The sequence below is a fragment of the Tachyglossus aculeatus genome, chromosome 22 (assembly GCF_015852505.1).
Source record: "Tachyglossus aculeatus isolate mTacAcu1 chromosome 22, mTacAcu1.pri, whole genome shotgun sequence".
In the NCBI taxonomy this organism is placed as follows: Eukaryota; Metazoa; Chordata; class Mammalia; order Monotremata; family Tachyglossidae; genus Tachyglossus; species Tachyglossus aculeatus.
This window is the reverse complement of record NC_052087.1, coordinates 4,036,211-4,062,818: the sequence shown is the minus strand read 5'-3', so window position 1 is coordinate 4,062,818 and position 26,608 is coordinate 4,036,211. Positions and strand designations below refer to the sequence as shown.

Below are 26,608 nucleotides of genomic sequence, written 5' to 3'. Positions count from 1 at the left end.
GTCGGGGTAGCCTGATGCCGAGAATGCATTCCGAAATGAAATCTATTATCGGAGCCCACGTCTGCTGTCGGCCTTGCTACCTAAACGATCGCGGGAGGCTCGCTCTGTAGGGTAATTGAATGCAAGAAGTCTGAGCCAGCTCTTAAACAAATTACCCTTCTGTGGCTCCCTGCATCTGGCCCCCATTTTTACTACATGACATCTGCTCAGTGTAAAATAGGTGGCGTCAGAATGTCTGGTTATGCAAAAAAAAAATCACAAATGTAATCAGAAGCAAAGGGACTTGAAGCACAAGGCTTTATCACACGGTCTCATGCAACGTAAATATTTCATTAATTACGCCTAAACAAATGCCACTTTTCTTTTCCCGACTTAAGAATATTATCACATCATCAGAGCGCTGATTAAAACACCGAGAAAGCTGGTGGTAGAGCCGGGCCATTCCTACCCCGCAGCCCAGAGGAGGAGGAGAGCCGGCTTTCGGTTGGAAAATGCAGATCATGTATTTGAAGATGCAAATAAATTCAAACTGGGTTGTAACAGAATCTCATCTTTTTTTTCTTAATGTTATTTGTAAGCACTTACTATGCGTCGAGCACTGTTCTAAGGGCTGGGGTAGAAACAAGTTAATTGGATCAGACACAGGCCCTGTCCCACATGGGGCTCACAGTTTAAGCAGGAGGGAGCACAAGTATTGAATTCCCATTTTACATTTAAGGAGCTGATTCAGTTGTATTGTGCTTTCCCAAGAGCTTAGTTCAGTGCTCTACATGCAGTAAACACTCAATAAATATAATGGATTGATTGAAACTGAGGGACAGAAAAGTTATAACGTGCTCTCCCAAGCGCTGAGTACAGTATTCTGCACACAGTAAGCACTCAATAACTACAATTATTTGATTGACAATAAATCAATTGACGGAGAAACAGCGTGGTTCAGTGGAAAGAGCACGGGCTTTGGAGTCAGAGGTCAGGGGTTCAAATCCCAGCTCCACCACTTGTCAGCTGTGTGACTTTGGGCAAGTCACTTCACTTCTCTGGGCCTCAGTTACCTCATCTGGAAAATGGGGATTAAGACTGTGAGCCCCCCGTGGGACAACCTGGTCACCTTGTAACCTCCCCAGCGCTTAGAACAGCGCTTTGCTCATAGTGAGCACTTAATAAATGCCATTATTATTATTATTATTATTATTATTAAATGACTTGTCCAAGGTCACACAACAGGTAAATGACAGAGCCGGGATGAAAACCCCAGTCTTCTGACTGCCGGGCTCGTGCTCTAACCATCAGGGCATGCTGTCTTGGTTTCAAACGGCTCTCCAAAGACATTCACACGGATCCCTGGACTCAGGTGTTTCACCGAGGTCTCCATCCAGCTGTCACTGCCAGATTCTTTGGATTGTTTTGTTGTTTTTTTATTTGAAACTGCCATGGGAACATCTGCCACTAAGCCTTCAACCTGCTGCAGGGTTTTAATGAACTACATCTGGATCTGGGGAAATGCTGGGGAGGGGCTAGAGTTGCCGGCTGTTATACACCTCTTCGAGCGATAAGCCCCTTGGGGATGTGTGGGGGGAAATGACATTTCTGACCATCTCAGAAAGGAGGGGTAGTGATAGCTGTTTTCTTTTTCTTAAAGGTATTTGTTAAGCACTTGTTATGTGCCAAGCACCATACTAAGCACTGGGGTAGATACAAGATAATCTGGTTGGACACAGTCCATCTCCCACATAGGACTCGCAATCTTATTCTCCATTTTACAGGTGAGATAACCAGGCACAGTTAAGCAACTTGCTCAAGGTCACCAAGGAGACAAGCAGTGGGGCCAGGATTATAATAACAGAAATTGTGGTATTTTTTAAGCTCTTACTATGTGCTAGGCACTGTTTTAAGCGCTGGGGTAGAGACGAGATAATCAGGTTGGATACAGTCCCTGTCCCACATAGGGCTCACAGTCTTAATCCCCATTTTCCAGATGAGGGAACTGAGGCACAAAGAAGTGAAGTGACTGGCCCAAGTGGAGACAAGTAGAGAAGCCGGTATTAGAACCCAGGACCTTCTCATTCCCAGGCCCGGACTTTATCCACTAGGCCTCATAGAACTCATTATTTCTGATTCCCAGGCCCGTGCTCTCTCCACCTGGCCAAACTGCTTCTCCTTTTATCACTGTGTGCAGAGCACTGTGCTAAGCATAGGGAATTAGGCCCTCAGGGGGCTACTCTCTACCTTCCTACTTTCCTTTCCCTCAGTCCCCCGGCCTCACCCAGCGTCTTGGAGGTTCCTGGGTTGAGCCCACTGGCATCTCACTAAGAAAAATGGGCAGTGAAGAACAACATCCGGAGGGCGCTGACCCACTGGATCGTTTCCCAACACACCTCGCCATCCCTGGGAATTCTAGACTTCATTCATTCCTTCACTCATTTAATCATATTTGTTGAACACTTACTGGGTGCAAAGCACTGTACTAAGAGCTTAGGAGAATACAATATAACAATAAACAGATGTGTCGACTTTCAACAGCTCCCTTTAAGTTGAGAAGCAGTGTGGCCTAGTGGCTAGAACATGGGCCTGGGAATCAGAAGGACCTGGATTATTATTATTACTATTATTATGGTATTTGTTAAGCGCTATGTGCTAAGCACTATTCTAAGCAGTGGGATAATAATAATAATGATGACGGTATTTGTTAAGCGCTGACTATGTGTCAAGCACTGTTTTAAACACTGGGATAGATACAAGGTAATCAGATTGTCCCACATGGGGCTCACAGCCTTAATCCCCATTTTACAGATGAGTAACTGAGCCACAGGGAAGTGAAATGACTTGCCCAAGGACTCACAGCAGACAGTAGCGGAGCCGGGTTTGGAACCCAAGTCCTCTGGCTCCCAAGCGTGTGCTCTTTCCACTAAGCCATGCCTAGTTCTGCAAGTTGACTGCTGGATACTTTGGCCAAGTCCCTTCACTTCCCCGGGGCTCAGTTACTTCATCTGTAAAATGGGGATTAAGACTGTGAGCCCCATGAGGGACATGGAAGACGTTCAACCAGATTAGCTTGAATCAACCCCAATGCTTAGTAAAGTGCCTGGCACATAGTAAGTGCTTAACAAATACCATTAAAAAAAAAAAAAAGCAAGGTCTGAGTGTGATTGTCTTAATGTTCCAGAAGGGAGAACTCGAACTCAGACGAATGCAATGGAGAAGGGCCTAGACAATCAATCGGTCCATCAATCAATGGTATTTATTGAGCGCTTACAATGAGAAGACCACTGTATTAAGCGCTTGGGAGAGCATGATACCACAGAATTATCAGACATGTTCCCTGCCCATAATGAGCTAACAGTCTAGAGGGGAAGACAGACATTAATATAAGTAAATAAGTAATTTATAGCATATAATTTAAAGATACATAATATAAATAATTCATTATGTATAATTTAAAGAAAAGAGTATCATTTAAAGATATGTAATATAAATTAAAGATACACATAATTTAAAGATATGCCCTTGGTAGAAATCTGAGCTGGGCTTCCCCTTTCACCCACACTCAAGAGTCCCTGGTTGCCTTGGCATGGACACTAATGTGATTCTGTGAAGTTGCCAACCCCAGTACCATCTCTCCAGGATCCCCTCTCCTGGCAGCTCAAAACAATCCCAAAAGGAAGGTCTGCTCTGATTCCCTCAGTTCTGCTAGGGAAACTACTGTCTGTTCAGTTATCATCCCATCTCCCTCCTACCATTCCTCCCCAAACTCCCTGAGCAAGTTGTCTACACCCACTGTCTTAAATTTCTCTCCTCCAATTCCCTCCTTGACCCCCTCCAATCTGGCTTCTGCCCCCTCCATTCCACGGAAACTGCCCTCTCTAAGGTCACCAATGACCTACTTCTTCTTGAAAAATCCAATGGTTTCTACTCTTTCCTAATCCTCCTCAACCCTTCTGCTGCCTTTGACACTGAGGACCACTCCCTTCTCCTGGAAACTTTAACCAACCTGGGCTCGCCGACCCTATTTTCTCCTGTTTCTCCACCTAACTCTCTGGCAGCTCATTTTTTTTTTAATGGCATTTATTAAGCACTTACTATGTGCAAAGCACTGTTCTAAGCGCTGGGGAGGTTACAAGGTGATCAGATTGTCCCACGGGGGGCTCGCAGTCTTCATCCCCATTTTCCAGATGAGGTAACTGAGGCACAGAGAAGTTAAGTGACTTGCCCAAAGTCACACAGCTGACAATTGGCAGAGCTGGGATTCGAAGCCATGACCTCTGACTCCAAAGCCCGTGCTCTTTTCCACTGAGCCACGCTGCTTCTCTAATCTCTTTTGTGGTCTCCTCTTCCGCCTCCCACCTCCTAATTGTGGGGGTCCCTCAAGGCTCAGCTCTGGACTCCCTTCTATTCTCCACCAACACCCACTCTTTTGGAGAACTTATTCTCTCCCTTATCTTCAACTACCATCTCTGTGGAGATCAGTCAATTAATCAATTATATTGACTGAGCACTTACTGTCTTCAGGGCACTATACTCTGCACTTGGGGGAGTACAATATAACAACATAACAGAGTTGGCAGATGCTTTCCCTGCCCACAGTGGACTTTCTGTCTAGAGGGAGAGACAGACAATAATATAAATAAATTACAGATAAGTAAATAGGTGTTGTGGGGCTGAGGGAGGGGTGAATAAAGTTCCAAGTTCCAGGATGACACAGAAGGGAGTGGGAGAAGAGGAAAGGAGGATTTACTCAGAGAAGGCCCCTTGGAGGCCCCTTTGAAGGTGGGAAGAGTAATTGTTTGTCAAATACGAAGAGGGAGGGCTTTCCAGACCAAAGGCAGGATGGGTTCTAATTCCATCTCCACCACTTGTCTGTTGTGTGACCTTGGGCAAGTCACTTTGCTTCTCTGGGCTTCAGTTCCCTCATCTGTAAAATGGGGATTAAGAGTCCTGTCCCATGGGGGACAGGGACTGTGTCCAAACATATTAATTTGTATCTACCCCTGTGTTTAGAACAGTCCTTGGCATATAGTAAGTGCTTATCAAGTACCATAATTATAATTATTATTATTATTCTCTGATTTCCAGAGCCCCAAACCTCTCTGATTCATTCATTCAATCATATTTATTGAGCACTTACTGTGTACAGAGCACTGTACTAAGCGTGTGGGAAGTACAAAGCACTTGGGAAGTTTCCTCCGATGGGGAAAGGTCAAAGGGATGTGCAGTTCTCTCTGGAGCAGGGTAGGGTCCAGGGGCCTGGGTCAGCAGCTCAGAGGAATGGGAGTGCTTCCACTTAGGCCCCTGGTTGTCCTGGCCTCATTTCAGGAGCTAACTCTGTGTGGCGATTCTGGGGCAGGGGTGGGGGAGGTGTCTGGAAGTGAGACCGCCAGGGCCACTGAGGCAGGGAGAGCAGGTCAGCCCCCTGGGTGAATCTAAAGCCAAACTCTAAAGCCTAGAACCTCCTGTTCTGATGATGGCAAGGCAGTGACTCGGAGGGAGAATGGGCCTTCAGGGGGTGACACAGCCCAACAGTGTAGAAAATGCATTTTTCCCCTACTGCCTGTGTTTCTCCACACCCACTCTGAACGGTAGGAGGTAAGACCCCAGCCGACTTCCACACAACCCTCCAAATGGGAGCAAGGAAAAGCATCTTACCGGCCGAGTCTCCTCCTCCTGAAGAATCAGTGAGTGGCTCTCCCAGGGAAACGGAGTGTAAAGATGGAGACGGTCCTCTTGTGGCCTCAGAGGCATCTCTGGTGTCCTCTTTCCTCCCGAGGAGTCTCCAGAGGTCACGGCACTGGGGGGTCTCTAAAAGTCCAGCCTCCCTAGTTCTGTCTCGGAGTCGGAGGGATGCAGAGAGAAGCCTCCGCTTGTTCTGGATGCCGGGGGGCCTCCAGGGAGGCTCTCGGGGGGCCTCCCGGAGGCTGACCTTCTCAAGAAGAGAGGGCACATCTTCTACTTTGGCCCGAGAGAGGCTTCCACGTCCAGGAGGGGTGGGAGCCGCTGCCTCTTGGACCCCAGGGCCGCCACCAGGGGACCACTCGTCTCCGGCCGGGTCACCTCGCGGAGACAGGGATGGGGACCCGCCTGGGGGTCGTGGCCAGGAAGGGGTCGCCGGCCTGGCCTGGGTGTCCCGCTCTCTGCCGAGGCTCGTTCCTCGGAGACTCATGGAGCGGCCACAGCGGGGGGGCCGGACGGGGGCCGGACCCTCCCCTGGCGGCCTGGGCTTGGGGTCCGGGGGCTTCTTCCCCGCTTCCGGGCTGGAGATGAGGGGCTCCAGGATGGACCGTCTGATGGCGCTGGCGATCAGGCGCAGGGGGGACTTGGGCCGGACCCCCGGCCTCTCAACTGGGCCGCTTCCCCCAGCCTTTACTGTTCTGGGTTTGTCTGGCCCTGCCTCGCCGGCCCCCCAGGGGAGCATGGAAGGCCTCAGAGCACTTCCCTTCCCACCGTCCTCGGTGCCCTTTGACGCTGGGGCATTTGGGTCAGCCTCACTCCAGTCCAGCAGCCTGGACTTCTGCTCTTGGGTGAGAAGTAGCTTCTTTAGACCCTGCTTCTTCCCCTCACCAGATTCTGGCTCACCTTTGCCCCTCCGAGGGGCCAGGGGGCCATCGGGGTCTTCGGAGGCTGAAGCGACCTGCACCCTCCGGGCCCTGTGCCCAGATTTGGGCACGAAGCACTCTGTCTGCCCAGCAGGGGAGAGGCTCCCCACCTCCGGCCTCTTGTGTCCTGACACAGACCCCGGGGTGGTGGGTGGAGGGGTCTGCTCCGATGGCTCAGATGCGATGGCTCTGATAGCCTGGAAGTGAGGCACATACAGGGGCATTTCCTGGAATGTCTCTTGGGGAGGCGTTCTTCTCTGGAACAACAGGCTGGGAGGCGTGAAGTGGCCGCGGGTGATTTCCAAGGGGCCAGCAGAAGTGGTCACCTGAAGTAGGGGAGGTAAGGTTAGTTCCAGACTCCACTCACTGATAATATAATAATTATTACTATTATTACTAAGAGACTCCGAGGAACCTGGATTCCAACCATAGCTCTGCCACTTGTCTGCTGTGTGACCTTGGGCAAATCATTTTTTTTAAATGCTATTTGTGAAGTGCTTACTATGTGCCAGACACTGTACTGAGCACCGGGGTACAAAAACTAACAAGATTTGGCACAGTCCCTGTCCCATCTGGGGCTCACAGTCTTCATCCCCATTTTACAGATGAGGGAACCGAGGCCCAGAGAAGTGAAGTGACTTGCTCAAGGTCACACAGCAGACGTGCGGCAGAGTCAGGATTAAAGGCCAGATCCTTCCCAATCTCAGGCCCGGGCTGTATCCATTGGGTCACGCTGCTTCTCTGGGAATTGGAAGCCCTGTAGCCAATAGGTCTAAGGTGGCACTGTCCATCATAGAAATCTTTTGGATTGACTTTCTGGTCCTGGTGGCTTCCGGGATTGTGGCCAAGTGGTTAGTACAGGATTGGCTGGAAGGGCCGGAGAGAGGGAAGGGAGAGACCTCAGGGAATCTCTTCCTCATCCTTCTAGGTTGGGTCACGGGTTCAGGCCAGCGGCAGAAGCGGTACTGCCTAATGGTTAGAACACAGGCCTGGAAATCGAAAGGACCTGGGTTCTAATCTTGGCTCGGCCACTTGTCTGCTGCCGTGTGACCCTGGGCAAGTCACTTCACTTCTCGGGACCTCAGTTGCCTCATTTGTAAAATGGGGATGAAGGCTGGGCGTACCATTAAGGACATGGACTGTGTCCAACATGATTTGCTTGTATCTACCCCAGTGCTTAGTACAGTGCTTGGCACATAGTAAGCGCTTAACAAATAACAGAAAAACAATGCCTAGCCCAAGTGGCTGGTGGCAGTGGTTGTGGTGAGTTCTGAATGTGGGCTTTTTCCGGATACCTAGCACAGAGACCAATCTGGGAGCAAGACCCTCGAGGAGGATTTTTTTTCTCCAGTTGCTCAGTTCCAGAAATAGAAATTTCCAGACAACTCAGACCAAGGAGCTGCATCTCCTGGAGAATTTATAGGATAAACCCCTCTTAGGAGAAGGAAAATATCAAGACAAACATGGAGAAGCAACCGTGGCCCAGTGGTTTGAGCATGGGCCCGGGAGTCAGAAAGATCTGGGTTCTAACTCTGGCTCTGCCACTTATCTACTGTGTGATCCTGGGCACGTCGCTTCACTTCTCTGTTCCTCCGTTACCTCATCTGTAAAAGGGGGATTAAGACTGTGAGCCCACCTGGGGCAGGGATTGTGTCCAATCTGATTAGCCTGTATCTACCCCAGTGCTTAGTCCAGTGCGTGGCACGTAGTAAGCACTTTACACAAACCCTAAAAAATAGGCCAGTCCCTCAATGAACAGGGCGCCTAGGTGCATTTTGGAATTCCAGTCCACAGAGGGGCTGGAATCAGGAAGTCCTGCCTTTGGAAACCTTTTCGTGGTAATGACCACAATTTAGTACTCCTATAATACAATTTCTAGATAAGAGAGCCCTTCCTGGTAAAGGAGACGGGAGTGAAGTGAGACCAATTTTACTAAGACTCTAGCTGACCAGGGCTCTGTCACACCTGGGCTTGGGGAGAGTCTTCGTCAGGAGCTGAAGAAGTAGGGTCCTTGGAAGACAGTCCAGATCTCTTGCCGTTTGAACCAACCAGACCTAGGAAGTAAGAAAATGTCATCTCTGCTTTGGGGTTTGGTTCAGTTTTGCTTAAAATAGTTCCAAAGATAGGAGTTTAAATTAAAACCCACTTTCTAGAGAGAAGAAGTAGAAAAGAGGGAGAAAAAGAGGAGGAAGATGAGAAGGAGGAAGAGAAAAGGAGGAAAAAGAGCAAGAGAAAAAGGAAAAAGCAAAGAAGAGCAGGAAGAGAAAGGAGGAGAGGGGAGAAGAAGAGAAGAAACAGGAAGAGGGTGAGTGTATTCCTGCTATGTGAGCTTTGGCAAATCACTTAACTTCTCTGTGCTCCAAGTTTTTCTTCTGCAAAATGCAGATTCGATACCTGTTCTGCCCTCTGATCCTCATTTGGGACAGGAATTATGTCCAATATGATAATCCACTAGATTTTTAAGATCCTGGGGTGCAGGGTTAGTGTCTACCTTCTTTATTGTACTCTCCCAAGTGTTTAGTACAGTGCTTTCTCTGCACCCATTAAGTGTTCAATAAATACCATTGATTAAAATGCTTGATTGATTGACTGATAATCCAAACTGTAAAGGTTCCTGTTCCAAGGAAACTGCAATTCAGTATCTTCGGAGCAGCTCCTGCTAAAGCCCGAAGCCTCCTAGTCAGCCAGTCAATAGTATTTACTGAGCGCTTATTGTGTGCAGAACACTTTACTAAGTGTTGGGAGAGTGCAACAGAACAATAAAACAGTCACATTCCCTGCCCACAAGGAGCTTACAGTTTACAGGGGGAGACAGACGTTAAAATAAATAAATTACAGGTTATGTACATAAGTGCTGTGGGGTTGGGAGGGGGAATGCATGAAAGAAGCAAGTTAGGGAGATACAGAAGGGAGAGGGAGAAGAGAAAAGGAGGGCTTAGTCAGGGAAGGCCTCTTGGAGAACATGTGCCTTCAATAAGGCTTTGATAGTGCCTGACACATAGTAAGCGCTTAACAAATACCATTAAACAAAAATGCTCTTTTGTATTGTACTCTCCCAAGAGCTTAGTACAGTAGCTAAGCGTGGCTCAGTGGAAAGAGCACGGGCTTTGGAGTCAGAGGTCACGGGTTCAAGTCCCATCTCTGCCACTTGTCAGCTGTGTGACTTTGGGCAAGTCACTTAACTTCTCTGGGCCTCAGTTACCTCATCTGGAAAATGGGGATGAAGACTGTGAGCCCCCCGTGGGACAACCTGATCACCTTGGAATCTCCCCAGTGCTTAGAACAGTGCTTTGCACATAGTAAGCACTTAACAAACACCATCATTAATAAATACCAATGATTGACATAAATTGGCCTCAGTTATCCAGATATTCAGGTGGAAAACCAACCTTGTCAGAAATAGCTGAATAGTTGGGGGCCTGGCTCAAAACATTGACTCACGCTGCCCTCCCTTGGATGCATCTGCTCAGGGGATGATTGCCGTCAGAGCCCAACAGTCTTGCCCAGGTGCCCGGGGCAGGTAGGTAACAGCAAAGCCTTACCCCCCTGGCCTGCCCTGTCATGCCCCAAGCTGGCATCTAGCTGGGCTAAAGACAGATGGGGGCATCCCCTCTCCCTAACCCCCTCACCCCCCAAGCAGCTGACACAGCAGCTAAGTGTGTTCTCTGTACCACCTGTCCCAGGGCTTTATTCCCCCCACGCCCACCCGCCCTTGGCTTTTCCCAGCTGAAACCCCCATCCTTGATTGAATATTCCAGGTGCATACGCAGATGGGAACCAATGATCTGAGTTATTGCCAAAATACCCCAATCGGTTTGATGTCCTCAAAAACCCTCTGTTCCCATTGATTTTCCCGGATCCAGTTTTGTGTTCATTTCCTCAAGGAACTCGGCAAATCCTTTCGTGATCAGGCAAGCAGAAGAGGGCTTGGTTTCAATGGGCCCAAGCCCCAGAGAAGCAGTGTGGCCTAGTGGAGAGAGTGCAAGCCTGGGAATCAGAGGACCTGGGTTCTAATCCTTACTCTGCCCATGGCTTGCTGGGTGACCTTGGGCAAGACACTTCAATTCTCTGTGCCTCAGTTGTCTCAACTGTAAAATGGGGATTCAATACCTTTTCTCCCACCTACTTAGACTGTGAGCCCCTTGTGGGACAGGGACTGTGTCCAACCTGGTTAACTTGTATGCACTCCAGAGCTTAGAAAGTGCTTAACACATAGTAAGCACTCAGTAAATACAATACTACTACTACTACTACTAATAATAATAATAACTCCTAGTTTAACACCCTTGGAAGATCACCTGGTTATCCCGTGGTGAGGATTTTGGCCTGTCTGCCCTGGCTGGAGCAGAGACAGCCTGGGGAAACTCATTCAGCTGGTAGGGTGGCCACAGATTAAGGCCCCGTGTTTCAGGAGACTCACTTAAAACCATTATCCAAACCCAGCCCGACACGAGGATGGGGTTGAGACTTTTGTCCTAATAAAAAGTGAAATTAGAAAACTGCAGGAAGATGAAGCCACTTTGTTACTAATTTAGTCATTAGGGGTTGTTTAAAAGGCTTAAATAGGGGGCATGGTGAGTTTCCCGGGGCTACGAGCCTGGTTTTTCTAGGAGTGCTGATCCAATCCCAGGAGGAGGAGCTTGGGAATGGGAGACTCTGGCTGTAGGTGCTCTGCACAAAGGAAATGCTCAATAAATAAGACTGAATGAACATATGGGCCCGGTTCCACATTCAATCAATCCATCAGTAATATTTATTGAACGCTTACTGTGGGAAGGGCACTGTACTAAGCCCTTGGCCCTTGGAAGAGTTCAGTATGACAGAGTTGATAAATGTGAACCCCACCCACAAGGACTTTACGGTTTAGAGTAGGAGATAGACATGGAAATAGATTGAGGATTTATACAAAAGTGAAAACCGGCTCTGATTCCAAATCCTGCTTTGGGAAGGGGAGGGCAAGGGAGGCGAGGCCAAGCTGACAAGTTGTAAGAGAGGTTGAGGGCTGGGAGGAGGAATGTAGGTGTCCAGAGCTGTTCTGGCACCATTCCCATTTGGGCTGGAATGAGATTTGGGATAGTCCCTTCTCCTGAGAGCAGAGAATGCCCCCCCTCCACAGCGCTTATGTATATATACTGAAATTTAAAAGTTACCAATTTATATTAATGTCTGTCAATAAATCAATCAATCATATTTATTTAGCACTTGTGCAGAATACTGCACTGAGCTCATGGGAGAGTACAATATAACAATGCACAGACACATTTCCCGCATCTACCTCTAGACTACGATCTTTACAGGCAGAGAACACCTCTGTTAATGCTGTTTTATTGTAATTAATTAATTAATGAATGATGGATGAGCCCACTGTTGGGTAGGGACCGTCTCTATATGTTGCCAACTTGTACTTCCCAAGCGCTTAGTACAGTGCTCTGCACATAGTAAGCGCTCAATAAATACTATTGATGATTGATTGATTGATTGACTTACTATGTGCCAAGCACTGTTCTATGCACTAGGGTAGATACAAGGCCATCAGGTTGACCCAAGTGGCGCTCACAGTCTTAGTCCCCATTTTACAGATGAGGTAACTGAGGCCCAGAGAAGTGAAGTGACTTGCCCAAAGTCACACAGCTAACAAGTGGTGGGTTTAGAACCCACACCTTCTGAATCCCAAACCCGGGCTATTGCCACTAAGCCATGCTACTTCTCACCCAAGCATTTGGAACAGTGGTCTGCTCATAGTATGCACTCAATAAATATTATTGATTTTTTAAATAGTATTTATTAAGCACTTAACATGTGCAAAGCACTGTTCTCAGCGCTGGGGAGGTTACAAGGTGGTCAGGTTGTCCCAAGTGGTGCTCACAGTTTTCATCCCCATTTTACAGATGAGGTCACTGAGGCCCAGAGAAGTGAAATGACTTGCCCAAAGTCACACAGCTAACAAGTGGCGGGTTTAGAACCCACACCTTCTGACTCCCAAACCCGGGCTATTGCCACTAAGCCACGCTACTTCTCACCCAAGCATTTGGAACAGTGCTCTGCACATAGTAAGCACTCAATAAATATTATTGATTTTTTAAAATAGTATTTATTAAGCGCTTACTATGAGCAAAGCACTGTTCTAAGAGCTGGGGAGGTTACAAGGTGGTCAGGTTGTCCCAAGTGGTGCTCACAGTTTTCATCCCCATTTTACAGATGAGGTCACTGAGGCACGGAGAAGTGAAGTGACTTGCCCAAAGTCACACAGCTAACAAGTGGCGGGTTTAGAACCCACACCTTCTGACTCCCAAACCCGGGCTATTGCCACTAAGCCACGCTACTTCTCACCCAAGCATTTGGAACAGTGCTCTGCACATAGTAAGCACTCAATAAATATTATTGATTTTTTAAAATAGTATTTATTAAGCGCTTACTATGAGCAAAGCACTGTTCTAAGCGCTGGGGAGGTTACAAGGTGGTCAGGTTGTCCCAAGTGGTGCTCACAGTTTTCATCCCCATTTTACAGATGAGGTCACTGAGGCACAGAGAAGTGAAGTGACTTGCCCACAGTCACACAGCTGACAAGTGGCAGAGTCGGGATTTGAACCCATGATTTCTGACTCCAAAGCCCGGGCTCTTTCCACTGAGCCATGCTGCTTGGCACATAGTAAGTGCTTAACAAATGCTATTGATAATAATAATAATAATAATAATAATAATAATAATAATAATAATAATAATTGACAGGCCTCAGCTTCCCTAACTTCTCCCAAGGACCTCTGGCTCCCTCCAGAGGCTCCAACCAGTGGAGACAGTTCTTCTAAAAAAAAGCAACTTCACTGACATTTCATTATCTACGTAAAGCGCTTATTGAGAGCCGGCAGAAAATTAAAGCGACTGTGGATTGCCGGGTCTGGGAGCAAGGAAGTAATTGGCAGTTAACTAGTTTCCTCTCCAAAGAGCTTTCCTCCAAATCACCAACACAAGCCGGGTTGGTGGCTCTTTTTTGGTCTCACTTCGGCCTGTAGCTCATGCCAAGCACTGAGATAGATGCAAGATGAGAGATAATCGGTTCGAAGGCCGTCCCCATCCCACGTTGGCCTCACAGCTTAAGGGAAAGGAAGGACAGGTGTTGAATCTCCATTTTATAGATGAGGAAACAGGCACCGGGAATAATAATAATAACTGTGGTATCTGTTAAGCATCTACTAGAGAAGCAGCATGGTTCAGTGGCAAGATCCCGGGCTTGGGAGTCAGAGGTCATGGGTTCTAATCCCTACTCTGCCACTTGTTTGCTGTGTGACTTTGGGCAAGTCACTTGACTTCTCTGTGCCTCAGTTACCTCATCTGTAAAATGGGGATTAAAAGTGTGAGCCCCACGTGGGACAACCCGATTACTTTGTACCCCCCAGCACTTAGAACAGTACTTGGTACATAGTAAGTGCATGACAAATGCCATTATTGTTATTATTATTACTATATACCAGGCACTATATTAAGGACTGGGGTAGATATGAGATAATTGGGTTGGACACAGTCCCTGACCCCCATAGGGCTCACAGTCTAAACTCCTATTTTGCAATGAGGAAACTGAGCCACAGAGAAGTCAAGTGACTTGCCCCAAGTCTCCCAGCAGGCAAGAGGCAGAGAAGGGATTTGAAACCAGGTTTCTTGACTTCCAGGGTCATTATCTTTCCACCGGTCCAGGCTGCTTTCTGGCCCTGAATAAATTAGGCCTTGAATACTTTCCAAATAGCAAGGGCTTAACAAATACCATAATTATTAATTATTATTATTATTAAATGTCTGCCCTGATTAAAATTGCTAATGTAGCTATCTATAAGTTATCTATTTATATTAATGTCTGTCTCCCCCTTTAGACCTTAAGCTCATTGTGAGCAGGGAATATGTCTATCATTCTATTATACTCTCCCAAGCACTTAGTACAGTGCTCTGCATACAGTAAGTGCTCAATAAGCTTAGTACAGTGCTCTGCATACAGTAAGCGCTCAATAAATATGATTGAATGAATGAATGAATGAATAAATAAGATTGATTGATTAAAAAAAACAAACGGACTCCATCGCCTCCAGCGTCACTGAGCTATTTGACGGAAACAGGGGGAGCTGATCCTGAGAAATCAACTGAAACCAAGGATCTCTGCATCGCCTGGGCTGCTGCCCCTTTACTTACTTGACTGGAATTTCTTCCTCCAGTTCTGGTACTTGTTTGATGATGGAGAATGAAAACTGCAGGCTCTTCGCAGAGCTAGGGAGAAGCAAGAAAGAAATGCCATTTAGCCAGGGAAGCAGCGTGGCCTAGTGGAAAGAGCCCAGGCCTGGGAGACAGAGGACCCGGGTTCTAATCCTTACCATTGACTTTAAAGCACTCGATCAGCTCTCCCCCTCCTACCTCACCTTGCTGCTCTCCTACTACAACCCAACCCAATTAGAGAGTTGGCACTCCTCTTATGCCAAACTTCACACTGTGTCTCAATCTGGTTTATTTCGCCGCCGATTTCTCACCCACATCATCCTCCTACATATCCTCCCTCTCCATACACACTAGACCACCACCCTCCCGACTTTCAAAACATCATCAAGGTCACATCTTCTCCAAGAGGCCTTCCCTGATGAGCTGACTTTTCCCCGGCTCACTCTCTTTGCCCATCTATAAGTCATTTATGCCCTTCCCCAGGGTAGGGGTGAGGACGATTACTGGCCTCTGGGCCAGTTCCATCCAGTACGATGACCCAGCTGGGAGTTGGGGGAATCAAAAGTGTGTTCTTGGCTCCTTTAGATCCCAACAAACTGAAGGTGGGAGTTGAGTTGAGAATTGAGGATGAAGATAATAATAATAATAATAATAATAATAATAATAATAATAATGGCATTTGTTAAATGCTTACTATATGCAAAGCACTGTTCTAAGTGCTGGGGGGGATACAAGGTGATCAGGTTGTCCCACGTGGGGTTCACAGTCTTAATACCCATTTTACAGATGAGGTAACTGAGGCTCAGAGAAGTTAAGTGACTTGCCCAAGGTCACACAGCAGGACCATGACCTCTTGCTCCCAAGCCCGTGCTCTTTCCACTGAGCCACGCTGCTTACCAATCCTTTGGAAGACAAGGGTGCAATTCAAAGTGAGCCAGATGGAAATGAATGAAATCTAACAGCGACGAGTTAAAACGGTGCTCTGATGGATGAAAGTCCAAGAGGCCCGGAGAGAGCAGAAAAAGGCCTGGGGGTCAGAGTGGACCCCAAGATGGCTAAAAGCCGTTCACGTAAGAAAGCCTTGGATGGATCCAGAGCTTGGATGGGTCGGCAGTAGCTTGACAGGAAGGAGACGGGGAGGGAATTTTCTGCTCCCCCTGCTCTGTCAGGATCCGTGTCGGAGTCCAAGCCTCATTCCGGTCTCTGCCCCTCAGACTAGAAAGGGAAAGTCCTGATGAAGAAGAAGCTGAGCCGGGGGGAACTGAGTGACGTCTGACTAAGGAAGCAGTTGGAAATATCGGGGCAGTAAAATCCCCTAAAAGGCCAACAGGCTGGTAATAGATGGTTTGCTTTTAATGCCTGCTGGGAGGCAGGGGAATGGGCATAATGACTAAACCCTCCTTTCCTCTTCTCCCACTCCCTGCTGCATCGCCCTGACTTGCTCCCTTTATTCATCTCAGCCCCGCAGCACTTATATCTGTATCTGTAATTTATTGATATACATTGTTGTCTGTCTCCCCCTCTGGACTGTATGCTTGGGCAGGGACTGTGTCTGTTATATTATTATATTGTGCGCTCAAAGTGCATTGTACGCTGCTCTGCACACCGTAAGTGCTGAATTAATATGACTGACTCTCTAGAAGCCTTCCCCACTCCAGATTCTGTAGCTCAGACTGCGGGGCTTGAAAGGGTGAGCTTGCGTGAGGGCAGCGCAAAGTGATGGACGCTGGTTCGGAAAACCACGATAAAGGCTTGAGCCTAGGCCACATTTTTGAGGCCCCCAGAAGCCAGTGGACTCATCCTGTACTCCCAGAAGATGGGTGGTGGAAGGAAGAGGGGGTTCTCTCCCAGTGTGGCCTAGCAGCTAGAGCACGGACCTGGGGGTCCAAAGGACCTGGGTTCTAAACCTGGCTGCTACTTGTCTGCTGTGTGAACTTGGGCAACTCACCTAGAGAAGTAGCGCGGCTCAGGGGAAAGAGCATGGACTTTGGAGTCAGGGGTCAGGGGTTCGAATCCCAGCTCTGCCAATTGTCAGCTGTGGGACTTTGGGCAAGTCACTTAACTTCTCTGTGCCTCAGTTCCCTCATCTGTAAAAGGGGGATGAAGGCTGTGAGCTTAGATCCTTGTAATCTCCCCAGCGCTTAGAACAGTGTTTTGCACATAGTAAATGCTTAATAAATGCCATCGTCATTATTATTATTATTATTCACTTCTCTGGGCCTCAGTTCCCTCATCTGTAAAATGGGGATTGAGTCTGAGAGTCCCATGTGGGTCAGGGACTGTGTCCAACTTACTTTGCTTGTATCCACCCCAGTGCTTAGAACAGGGCTTGACACATAGTAAGCACTTAACAAATAAAATAATAATAATAATAATGATGATAATAATAATAAAATGGGGATTAGGACTGGGGGCCCCCCAGAGCTGGGGGGGATACAAGGTGACCAGGTTGTCCCACGTGAGGCTCACAGTCTTAATCCCCATTTTACAGATGAGGTAACTGAGGCACAGAGAAGTTAAGTGACTTGCCCAAAGTCACATAGCCGACAAGTGGCAGAGCTGGGATTAGAACCCATGACCTCTGACTCCCAAGCTCGGGCTCTTTCCACTGAGCCACGCTGCCTCCCACTACCAGAACGATTGCAGACGGAGGCGGGGCATTCTAGGAGAGATGTGTCCATGGCATCCCTATGGGTTGGAAATGACTCAATAGCATCAGGCAAGACCCAGCACTTAGTATAGTGCCTGGAACGTAGTAAGTGCTTAACAGATACTATAAAAAAGGCTCCCCCCCCAAAAAAATGCTGGAGGACAGGATGGCCTCACCCCTCTGGACTTGAAACCAGGGAATCAATCAATCAATCAATCGTATTTATTGAGCACTTACTGTGTGCAGAGCATTGTACTAGGCGCTTGGGAAGTACAAGTTGGCAACATATAGAGACAGTCCCTACCCAATAGTGGGCTCACAGTCTAAAAGTGCTATTGAGGTTGCTTCTCCTGCCCTGCTAATCCTCTAGACAGTGAGCCCACTGTTGGGTAGGGACCGTCTCTATATGTTGCCAACTTGTACTTCCCAAGCACTTAGTACAGTGCTCTGCACACAGTAAGTGCTCAATAAATACGATTGATTGGGGAGTGGGCTTGGGGTGTGTGAGCTCTCAGGAGCAGCAGCAATGCCAGAATGCTCAAGCCGGGACCAGAGCAAAGGTCCTGGAGAGGGAACTGGGAGCAGGGGACCCAGGTTGGGGGAGAGGAACCAGGAGAAACCCGAACCTCCACCAACCAGGAATTCCTTTCCCTCCTCCCTTCCCAATAAAGCCTTGGGGAGACCCAGTCTGCTAAGGACTCTCACTGTGACAAGTCCGGACACCGGAGGAATCCTATCCCAGAACCCACTGTTGGTTTTCTGAGGGAGAAAGGGGAGGGGATGGGACAGGGAGGAGCTTGGGTTCAGCAGGGTTTCAGCAGGGAGACCAGGAGACGGGGCTTTGTCTGCAAAGAGGCTTAGGATCCTAGTGGGGTGGAGGCAGGGGGAAGGGGTGGGTCAGTCAATCATATTTATCAAGTACTTACTATAGGCAGAACACTGTTCAAGCGCTTGGGAGAGTATAATAATAATAATGGCATTTATTAAGTGCTTACTATGTGTAAAGCACTGTTCTAAGCGCTGGGGAGGTTACAGAGTGATCAGGTTGTCCCACGGAGGGCTCACAGTCTTAATCCCCATTTTCCAGATGAGGTCACTGAGGCCCAGAGAGGCCCAAAGTCACAGAGCTGACATGTGGCGGAGCCGGAATTTGAACCCACGACCTCTGACTCCAAAGCCCGGGCTCTTTCCATTGAGCCACGCTGCTAATCACGGGAGAGTGATAAAGTGGAGGAGGGGGCGATTCATTAATTCGTTCAATTGCATTTATTGAACGCTTATTGTTTGCAGAGCACTGTACTAAGCTCTTGGGAGAGTTCAATTAAATAATAAGCACACATTCCCTGCCCACAATGAATTTCCAGTCTAGAAGAGGAGACAGACATTAATAAAAGTAAATAAAGTACAGATCTGGACATAGGTGCTGTGGGGCTGTGTTGGGGATGAATGAAAGGAGCAAGTCAGGGTGACGCACAAGGGAATGGGAGATGAGGAAAAGTGGGGCTTAGTCTGGGAAGACTTCCTGGAGAAGATGGGCCTTCAACAAGGCTGTGAAGCAGGAGAGAGTGGTTGTCTGTCAGATTAGAGGAGGGAGAGTATTCCGGGTCAGAGGCAGGATGTGGGCTAGGGGTTGGTGGCGAGATAGACGAGATGGAGGCACAGGGAGAAGGTTAGCATGAGAGGAGCAAGGTGGACTCCACCTTCCCCTCCTCTCCCCTCCTCCAGCTTCCCTTGATCTTCTCCAGTCCCCGTCCAAAACTGGGTGGGATGGGGTGAAGATGGCTTCACTGGGGAGAGGGAGGACAAGGCCATATACAGACCCTCCCCTCAGCTCGCCGGAGGTGGGAGAGAACCTCCGGGCTTGGAGTGACAGGCATGAGGCCTGCCCTCAGCTGCAGAATAAGGAGGGTAGGCCAAGCCCCTTCTCCCAGGGGAGTGCTAGTGGCCCTTCCCACGCCAGCCCTCCCTTCTCCATCGTCCCGCCACTGTCTGACCCGCCGCTGACTCACTGTGGAGGGGTAGGAGTTTTGGAAGGCAAAGGGGGTGCTTACCATCCACGGCTTTGGACTCCACAGGAGGGACACTTGGCCTGGCCGGAGGGGCATTCAGGGAGAGGCGGCGGCGGACGGGCTTCGTGCTGTGGGACCCGGAGATGGGCAGGGGGGCCCTCCCTTCACAGGCCTCGGAACTGGAGAAATCCACGCCCAAATCTGACTCGGACTCCGAGCTGAAGAAAAACAGAAGGCAGGAGGAGGGTGGGGGGAGGTCAGAGGTCGGGGGGTAGGGAGGGGAGAAAGACAGTCCCGTTCTCTGCCCCCGCTGCCTTCATCGCTCCTACAGGGAGATAATAACAACAATAATGGCATTTGTTAAGCGCTTACTATGAGCAAAGCACTGTTCTAAGTGCTGGGGAGGATACAAGGTGATCAGGTTGTCCCACGTGGGGCTCACAGTCTTAATTCCCATTTTACAGATGAGGTAACTGAGGCCCAGAGAAGTTAAGTGACTTGCCCAAAGTCACACAGCTGACAAGTGGCGGAGCCGGGATTTGAACCCATGACCTCTGACTCCCAAGCCCGGGCTCAGAATGGCACTGAGCCATTCTGCTTCTCTAATGCAGGCCCAATCCCGCCACCTCCTGAATCTTCCCAGATCACCTTCCACCCCAATGCCACCATTCCAAGCCCGAGATCTCCTGGGCTAAGGAAGCACTGAGGCTGAAGGGGCTGCCCAGCCACACACCCCGCCCCAGAAGTAGGAATTTCTCCTCCTCTCCCTGCTCCAAGGGAACATGGGTTCCGGAGCCAGGCCTTGCCCCAAGTCTCTTTTGACAGCAGTGGAGTCAAGTTGGCGAAGTTGGACTCCACCTCGCAGCCTGAGACTCAAGAGAGGATTCACGCCAGTAATCCCAGTGGATAGAGCCCAGGCCCAGGAGTCTGAAGGACCCGGGTTCTAATTCCGCCTCCACCACTTGTCTGCGGTGTAGCCTTCATTCATTCAATCGTATTTATTGAGTGCTTACTGTGTGCAGAGCACTGTACTAAGCACTTGGGAAGCACAAGTCAGCAACATATAGAGACAGTCCCTACACAACAATGGGCTCACAGTCTAGAAGGAGGAGACAGACAGCAAAACAAAACATACAGAAAGGTGTCAAAATCATCAGAACAAATAGGATTATAGCTATACGCACATCATTAACAAAATAAATAGAATAGTAAATATGTACAAGTAAAATAAATAGAATAAAAAATCTGGACAAATATATCAAATGCTGTGGGGAGGAGAAGGAGGAAGGGCCGGGGGGATGGGGAGGAGGAGAGGAAAAAGGGGGCTCAGTCTGGGAAGGCCTCCTGGAGGAGGTGAACTCTCAGTAGGGCTTTGAAGGGAGGGGCAAGCTACTTCACTTCTTTGTCCCTTGGTTGCCTCATCTGTCAAATGGGGATGAAGATTGTGAGCCCCATGTGGGACAGGGACTGTATCCAACCGGATTAGCTTGTATCTACCTCAGCGCTTAGTACTGTGACTGGCACACAGAATGTGCTTAATAAAATACTCATCCAGAAGAGAGGGGCAGAGCTCTCTCAGCCCCCCAAACTCTGTCTATCAGGAACCTCAGAGTTCCCTCTGGCTTCCCAACTGTCCCCAGAAGTGTCAGAGGTCAGAAGTCAGGGGTCAGGAGGCATGAAGCTTGCTCTGGCCAGACTGGCAGTGGGCCTGACTTTGGGATCCCCCGGAGGTCTGGAAGAATTGGCTGTGGATTCCATTGTAAGCGCCTTGAGAACAGAGAACACGTCTACCTATTCTGGGTTGTACTCTCTCAAGCACTTGGTACAGTGCTCTGCACACAGTGAGCGCTCAATAAATGCCATTGATTGATTGACATCTGAGACCTCAAGCCATAGGCTGGGCCCCCACCCTCTCTGCCAATTAGGGCTGGGGTTATAGGGTGGTGCAAGGTGGGGAGAACATAATGATAATAATGATGGTATTGGTTAAGCATCTACTATATGTCAAGCATTGTTCTAAGCACTGGGGTAGATACAGGGTAATCAGGTTGGACGCAGTCCCTGTCCCACATAGGGCTCACAGTCTTAATCTGAGCAGCAGAGAATCAGTGTGGCTTAGTGGAAAGACCATGGACTCAGGAGTCAGAAGTCACGGGTTCTAATCCCAGCTCCGCCACAGCACCTCTATAAATGTATATATGTTTTTACATATTTATTACTCTATTTATTTATTTATTTTACTTGTACATATCTACTCTATTTTATTTTGTTAGTATGTTTGGTTTGGTTCTCTGTTTCCCCCTTCTAGACTGTGAGCCCACTGTTGGGTAGGGACGGTCTCAATATGTTGCCAACTTGTACTTCCCAAGCGCTTAGTACAGTGCTCTGCACACAGTAAGTGCTCAATAAATACGATTGATTGATTGATTGATTGTCTGCTGTGTGACCTTGGGAAAGCCACTTAACTTCTCTGTGCCTCAGTTGCCTCATCTGTAAAATGGGGATTGAGAACGTGAGCCCCACGTGGGACAACCTGTTTACCTTGTATCTACCCAGTGCTTAGAACAGTGCTTGGCATATAGTGAACACTTAACGAATACCATAATTATTATTATTAATCCCTATTATACAGATGAGGTCACTGAGGCCCAGGGAAGTAAAGTGACTTGTCCAAGGTCACCCAGCAGGCAAATGGCGGAGCAGGAATTAGAACTCAGGTCCTTCTAACTCTCATATCTGGTGCTCTTTCTATTAGGCTGCTCTGCTTCCCAACCTAACATAATCAAGGAAGGAAACTGAGGCAGTAATCTAGAAAAAAAATTAGAATTTGAATCCCCAACCCTTCCCCTTTGTCTTCCTGCCTTTCTTGTTTGGGTCCCATCCGCAATCCCCCAATCCCCAGCTTCCCATCCTAGTACGCCCTCACCCCAAACAACAGCCCGGAGATCACCGGGGAGAAGGAGGGATGGCGGGCAGAGGGACATGCTTGTGGGCAATGGAGGCTTGGCTATTTCCCAAGGGCTGGGAGGGGGGGGAGGGTGGCGAGTGACTGTCTAGCTCTCCGACCAGCCTGCCCACGTCTCCTCCAGGAAGGCCCAGGCCCAGCCCCGCTCCCCCGGTACCTGCTCCCATCGCTGGTCACCAAGACCCGGATGGCCAGGAAGTTGCGCTCGGTCACCTCCTGCTCGGGAACCACTCTCACGGAGGGCCACTCGGAGGAGACCGAAGAGTAGCCGCTCTCAAAATCATAACGCTCGGGCAGGCTCCTTGGCTTCTTCGGGGAGGTGGGAGCGTCTCCCAAGTAATCCTGATAACCTGGAAAACAGGATGGGAGATGAAGGGGGGAACATTATGCCCTGAGCCTGTGGCCCCTTCAGTGGCCGGAGGGACAATAGGTGATGGATGAAGTTTGGGTTGGTCACCCGCCCCTTAATCTCTCAGCTTCGGCGACCCTAGAGGTTCAGTTTCAAGACATTTCAAAGTCCGCGTCCCCCACAGACCCTCACGCCCTGAGAAGGTGAAACTGGTGAGGCGGAGGATGGGGCAAGATGCAACGTATCCCCTTTTCTTATGGTGTTTGTTAAGCCCTTACTATGTGTCAAAAACTGTTCTAAGCGCTGCGGTAGATACAAATAAATTCGGTTGGATACAGTCCCTATCCTGCATGAGGCTTTCAGTCCAAGTAGGAGAGAGCACAGGAGAACTGAGGCACAGAGAAGTTGAGCCCTGGTCACACCGCAAGCGATTGGCAGAGCCAGGATTAGAACTCAGGTCCTCAGACTCCCAGGCCTGTGCCCTTTCCACTGGGCCAGCTAGCTCAGGGACCCGGATCCTGGCAGGACAGAGCCCAAGATGGCTCAGCCTCTCCTCTAATCCCCTCCTCCTGACTCACCGCAGGGGAGCCCCACCACCCAACTCTCCCCTGACAGAGCTATAATGGTAGTAGTAGTAATAATAATAATAATAATGGCATTTGTTAAGTACTCACTATGGGCCAAGCACTATACTAAGCACTGGGGTGGATACAAGCAAATTGGGTTGGACACAGTCCCTGTCCCATGTGGGGCTCACAGTCTTAATCCCCATTTTATTCATTCATTCAATCAATCAATTGTATTTATTGAGCACTTACTGTGTGCAGAGCATTGTACTGCGCGCTTGAAAAGTACAATTCAGCAACAGATAGGGACAATCCCTACCCAACAAGGGGGTCACGGTCTAGAAGAGGGAACTAAGGCTCAGGGAAGTAAAGTGGCTTGCCCAAGGTCGCACAGCAGGCAGATGTCAGAGTCAGGATTAGAACCCACACCCTCCGACTCGTAGGCCCGTGCACCCTCCACTAGGCCACACCGCTTCTCCGCCTCCACCTCCTAGGAGTACTTTCTCCAGGGAAAGCGCATTCGGCAGTGAGTTGGAAGAAAGCATGGGAAGGAGGAAGGAATGAGTTTCCCCCCAGGGAAGCCTACGTGCCTCGTTGGCTGTCTGCAAACCTCTAGTGCCAGGATATTAGGTGTCACTCCCGCCTCTGCTCCCCGGCATGCCCCAAGGAAGCTAGATCAGAATGCCCACAGATGACTGGAAAACACCTGCTCCCTGCCACTGCCCAGGGGTAACCCCCTTCAGAGCTAATTGTGAAGGCTGTTCCCCTCCATGGTCTCCAGCTAATCTGTTCTCCAAGGGGGCTGGAGTCCTGGAACGGCGGCGAGTCAGGGGGCTTCGCTGCGGGCGCCCTTCGGGAAGATGGACAAAGACCAATCCCCCACTACAGGTCTGGCTCTGTTTATAGAGAAGCCTGCTCCCTTCTGCCAGGAGACAAGGTTTCCAGTCTCAGCCACTTGCTCTCTGTTGACAGAAACAGAGCCAAAAACAGCTAGGCATCCCTAGTCCCCACTCTGGCCCATGCCAGGGAGAGATGGGGGAGGGAGGGAGGGAGAGAGGGAGCTGGGACCTGTGCCAGGGTCTGTCTGAGAACAAGACTGACCGCGGTCACTCAGTCAATCGTCTCCCCAGCCCTCAAAGCCTTACTGAAGGCACACCTCCTCCGAGAGGCCTTCCCTGACTAAGCCCTCCTTTCTTCTTCTCCCACTTCCTTCTGCATCGCCCTGATCTGTTCCCTTTATTCACCCCCACCCCAGCCCCCCAGCACTTCTTATGTCCACATCCATAATATATTTATTTATATGAATGTCTGTCTCCCCCTCTAGCCTGGAAGCTCGTTGCGGGCAGGGAATGTGTCTGTTCATTGTTATATTGTACTCTCCATTCATTCATTCATTCAATTGTCTTTATTGAGCACTTACTGTGTGCAGAGTACCGTACTGAGCGCTTGGGAGAGTACAGAGCAGACACATTCCCTGCTTGCAGTGAGTTCACAGTTTACAGAGGGAGGCAGACACTAATAGAAATAAAAGGAAGATATGTACATAAGTGCCGTAGGGCTGGGAGGGGGGATGAAGCGCTTAGTACAGTGCGCTGCACACAGTGAGTGCTCAATAAATACAACTGAATGAATGAAAATGTGCTCTTCACACCCCCAGGGGTGGCCCCAGCGTCCAACAGCACTGGAGGGGAGCCCAGCTGGGGTACTGGCTGCTTCCCTAGGGAAGTAGTGGGCATTAGGAAGGTGGTCCTGGATCCTGACCCTAAGGGGGTGATCCTTGCCCCCATCCCCCCGCCCCCAGGTTCAGAAATAACCAAGAACACAACTCCCAGGGGATCACTGCCATTGGCTGGCCTCAGAGCACTGTTCTGGGGGTGGGTAAACAGAGTCCAGAGAGAAATTACCCAATTTCACACAGAGGGCACCACTGACCCTACCTGCCCCCACAACCCCGCAGAGTCCTGTGTATGCATTGTTGCCAGGGAGACAGGCACAACAAACTCACAACCAGCTCTGTCCCCGGGCCCAATTCCAGCAAAGGAAAATGACCAGCTCCAGGCCAATGGGAATAACTACACTAATACAATTAACCATTTGTTCAGCACATATTGGGTATCAAGCACTGAGGTAGATCCAAGATCATCAGGTAAGACCCCCACATCCCTGTCCCACGGTGGGGGGAGGGGGGTGCTCCCAGATGGAGGGGGAGGGAGAACAGGTAGCGAAACCTCCCCATGTTGCAGATGAGGAAACTGAGGCCCAGAGAAGTTGAGTCTTGTCTGGGGTCCCACAGCAGGCAAGTGGTGGAGTCAGAATTGAACGTAGGTCCCTGCTGATTCTCAGGCCTGGACTTTCTCCCTCTATACCATAAGCTCGTTTTGGGCAGGGAACATGCCTACCAACTCTGTTGTAGTGTTATTTTGTGCTCTCCCAAGCATTTAGTGCAATGCTCTGTACACAGTAAGCACTCATTCAATATGACTGATTGATTGACTAGACCATAATGCTTCTCAACAGTTGAACTGCACTGTCCTAACTCCAAGAGCCCCTGAGAGGCTCTGAACTGACCTCAAACTGACCACTTCGCCAGAGTCCCCTCACTTCAAAGCTTTATTGAAGGCACATCTCCTTCGAGAGGCCTTCCCTGGATGAGCCCTCCTTTCCTCTTTTCTCCCTCCCTTCTGCATCACCCTGGCTTGAGCCTTTTATTCACCTCCCCTCCCAGCCCCACAGCACTTGTTCATTCATTCAATCTTATTTATTGAGTGCTTACTGTGTGCAGAGCACTGGACTAAGCGCTTGGGAAGTACAAGTTGGCAACATATACAGATGGTCCCTACCCAACAACGGGCTCACAGTCTAGAAGGGTGACACAGACAACAAAACATATTAAGAAAATAAAATGAATAGAATAGTACATATGTGCAAGTAAAATAAATAGAGTAATAAATCTGTACAAACATATATGTGGGGAGGGGAAGGAGGTAGGCCAGGGGGATGGGGTGGGGGGAGAGGAAGGAGGGAGCTAAGTCTGGGAGGGTCTCCTGGAGGAGGTGAGCTCTCAGTAGGGCTTTGAAGGGAGGAAGAGAGCTAGCTTGGGGGATGTGGGGAGGGAGGGCATTCCGGGCCATGGGGAGGACGTGGGCCGGGGGTCGATGGCGGGATGGGCGAGAACGAGGCCCGGTGAGGAGGTTAGCGGCAGAGGAGCGGAGGGTGCGGGCTGGGCTGGAGAAGGAAAGAAGGGAGGTGAGGTAGGAGGGGGCGAGGTGATGGACGGCCTTGAAGC

The 26,608-nt window shown here is 49.3% G+C and overlaps 1 protein-coding gene across 1 annotated transcript in view; it reads right to left on the bottom strand.

Annotated features, from left to right (window-relative positions):
- Positions 1-26,608, bottom strand: part of MICAL2 (microtubule associated monooxygenase, calponin and LIM domain containing 2) — a 230,276-nt gene that overhangs the window by 26,201 nt on the left and 177,467 nt on the right. The window contains exons 26-30 of the mRNA XM_038765412.1: positions 22,565-22,757; positions 19,485-19,660; positions 14,763-14,837; positions 8,553-8,641; positions 5,641-6,913 (exon numbers count right to left, since the gene is read on the bottom strand). Coding sequence (XP_038621340.1) covers positions 5,641-6,913; positions 8,553-8,641; positions 14,763-14,837; positions 19,485-19,660; positions 22,565-22,757 — 1,806 coding nt within the window. The remainder of the gene's footprint in view (positions 1-5,640; positions 6,914-8,552; positions 8,642-14,762; positions 14,838-19,484; positions 19,661-22,564; positions 22,758-26,608) is intronic.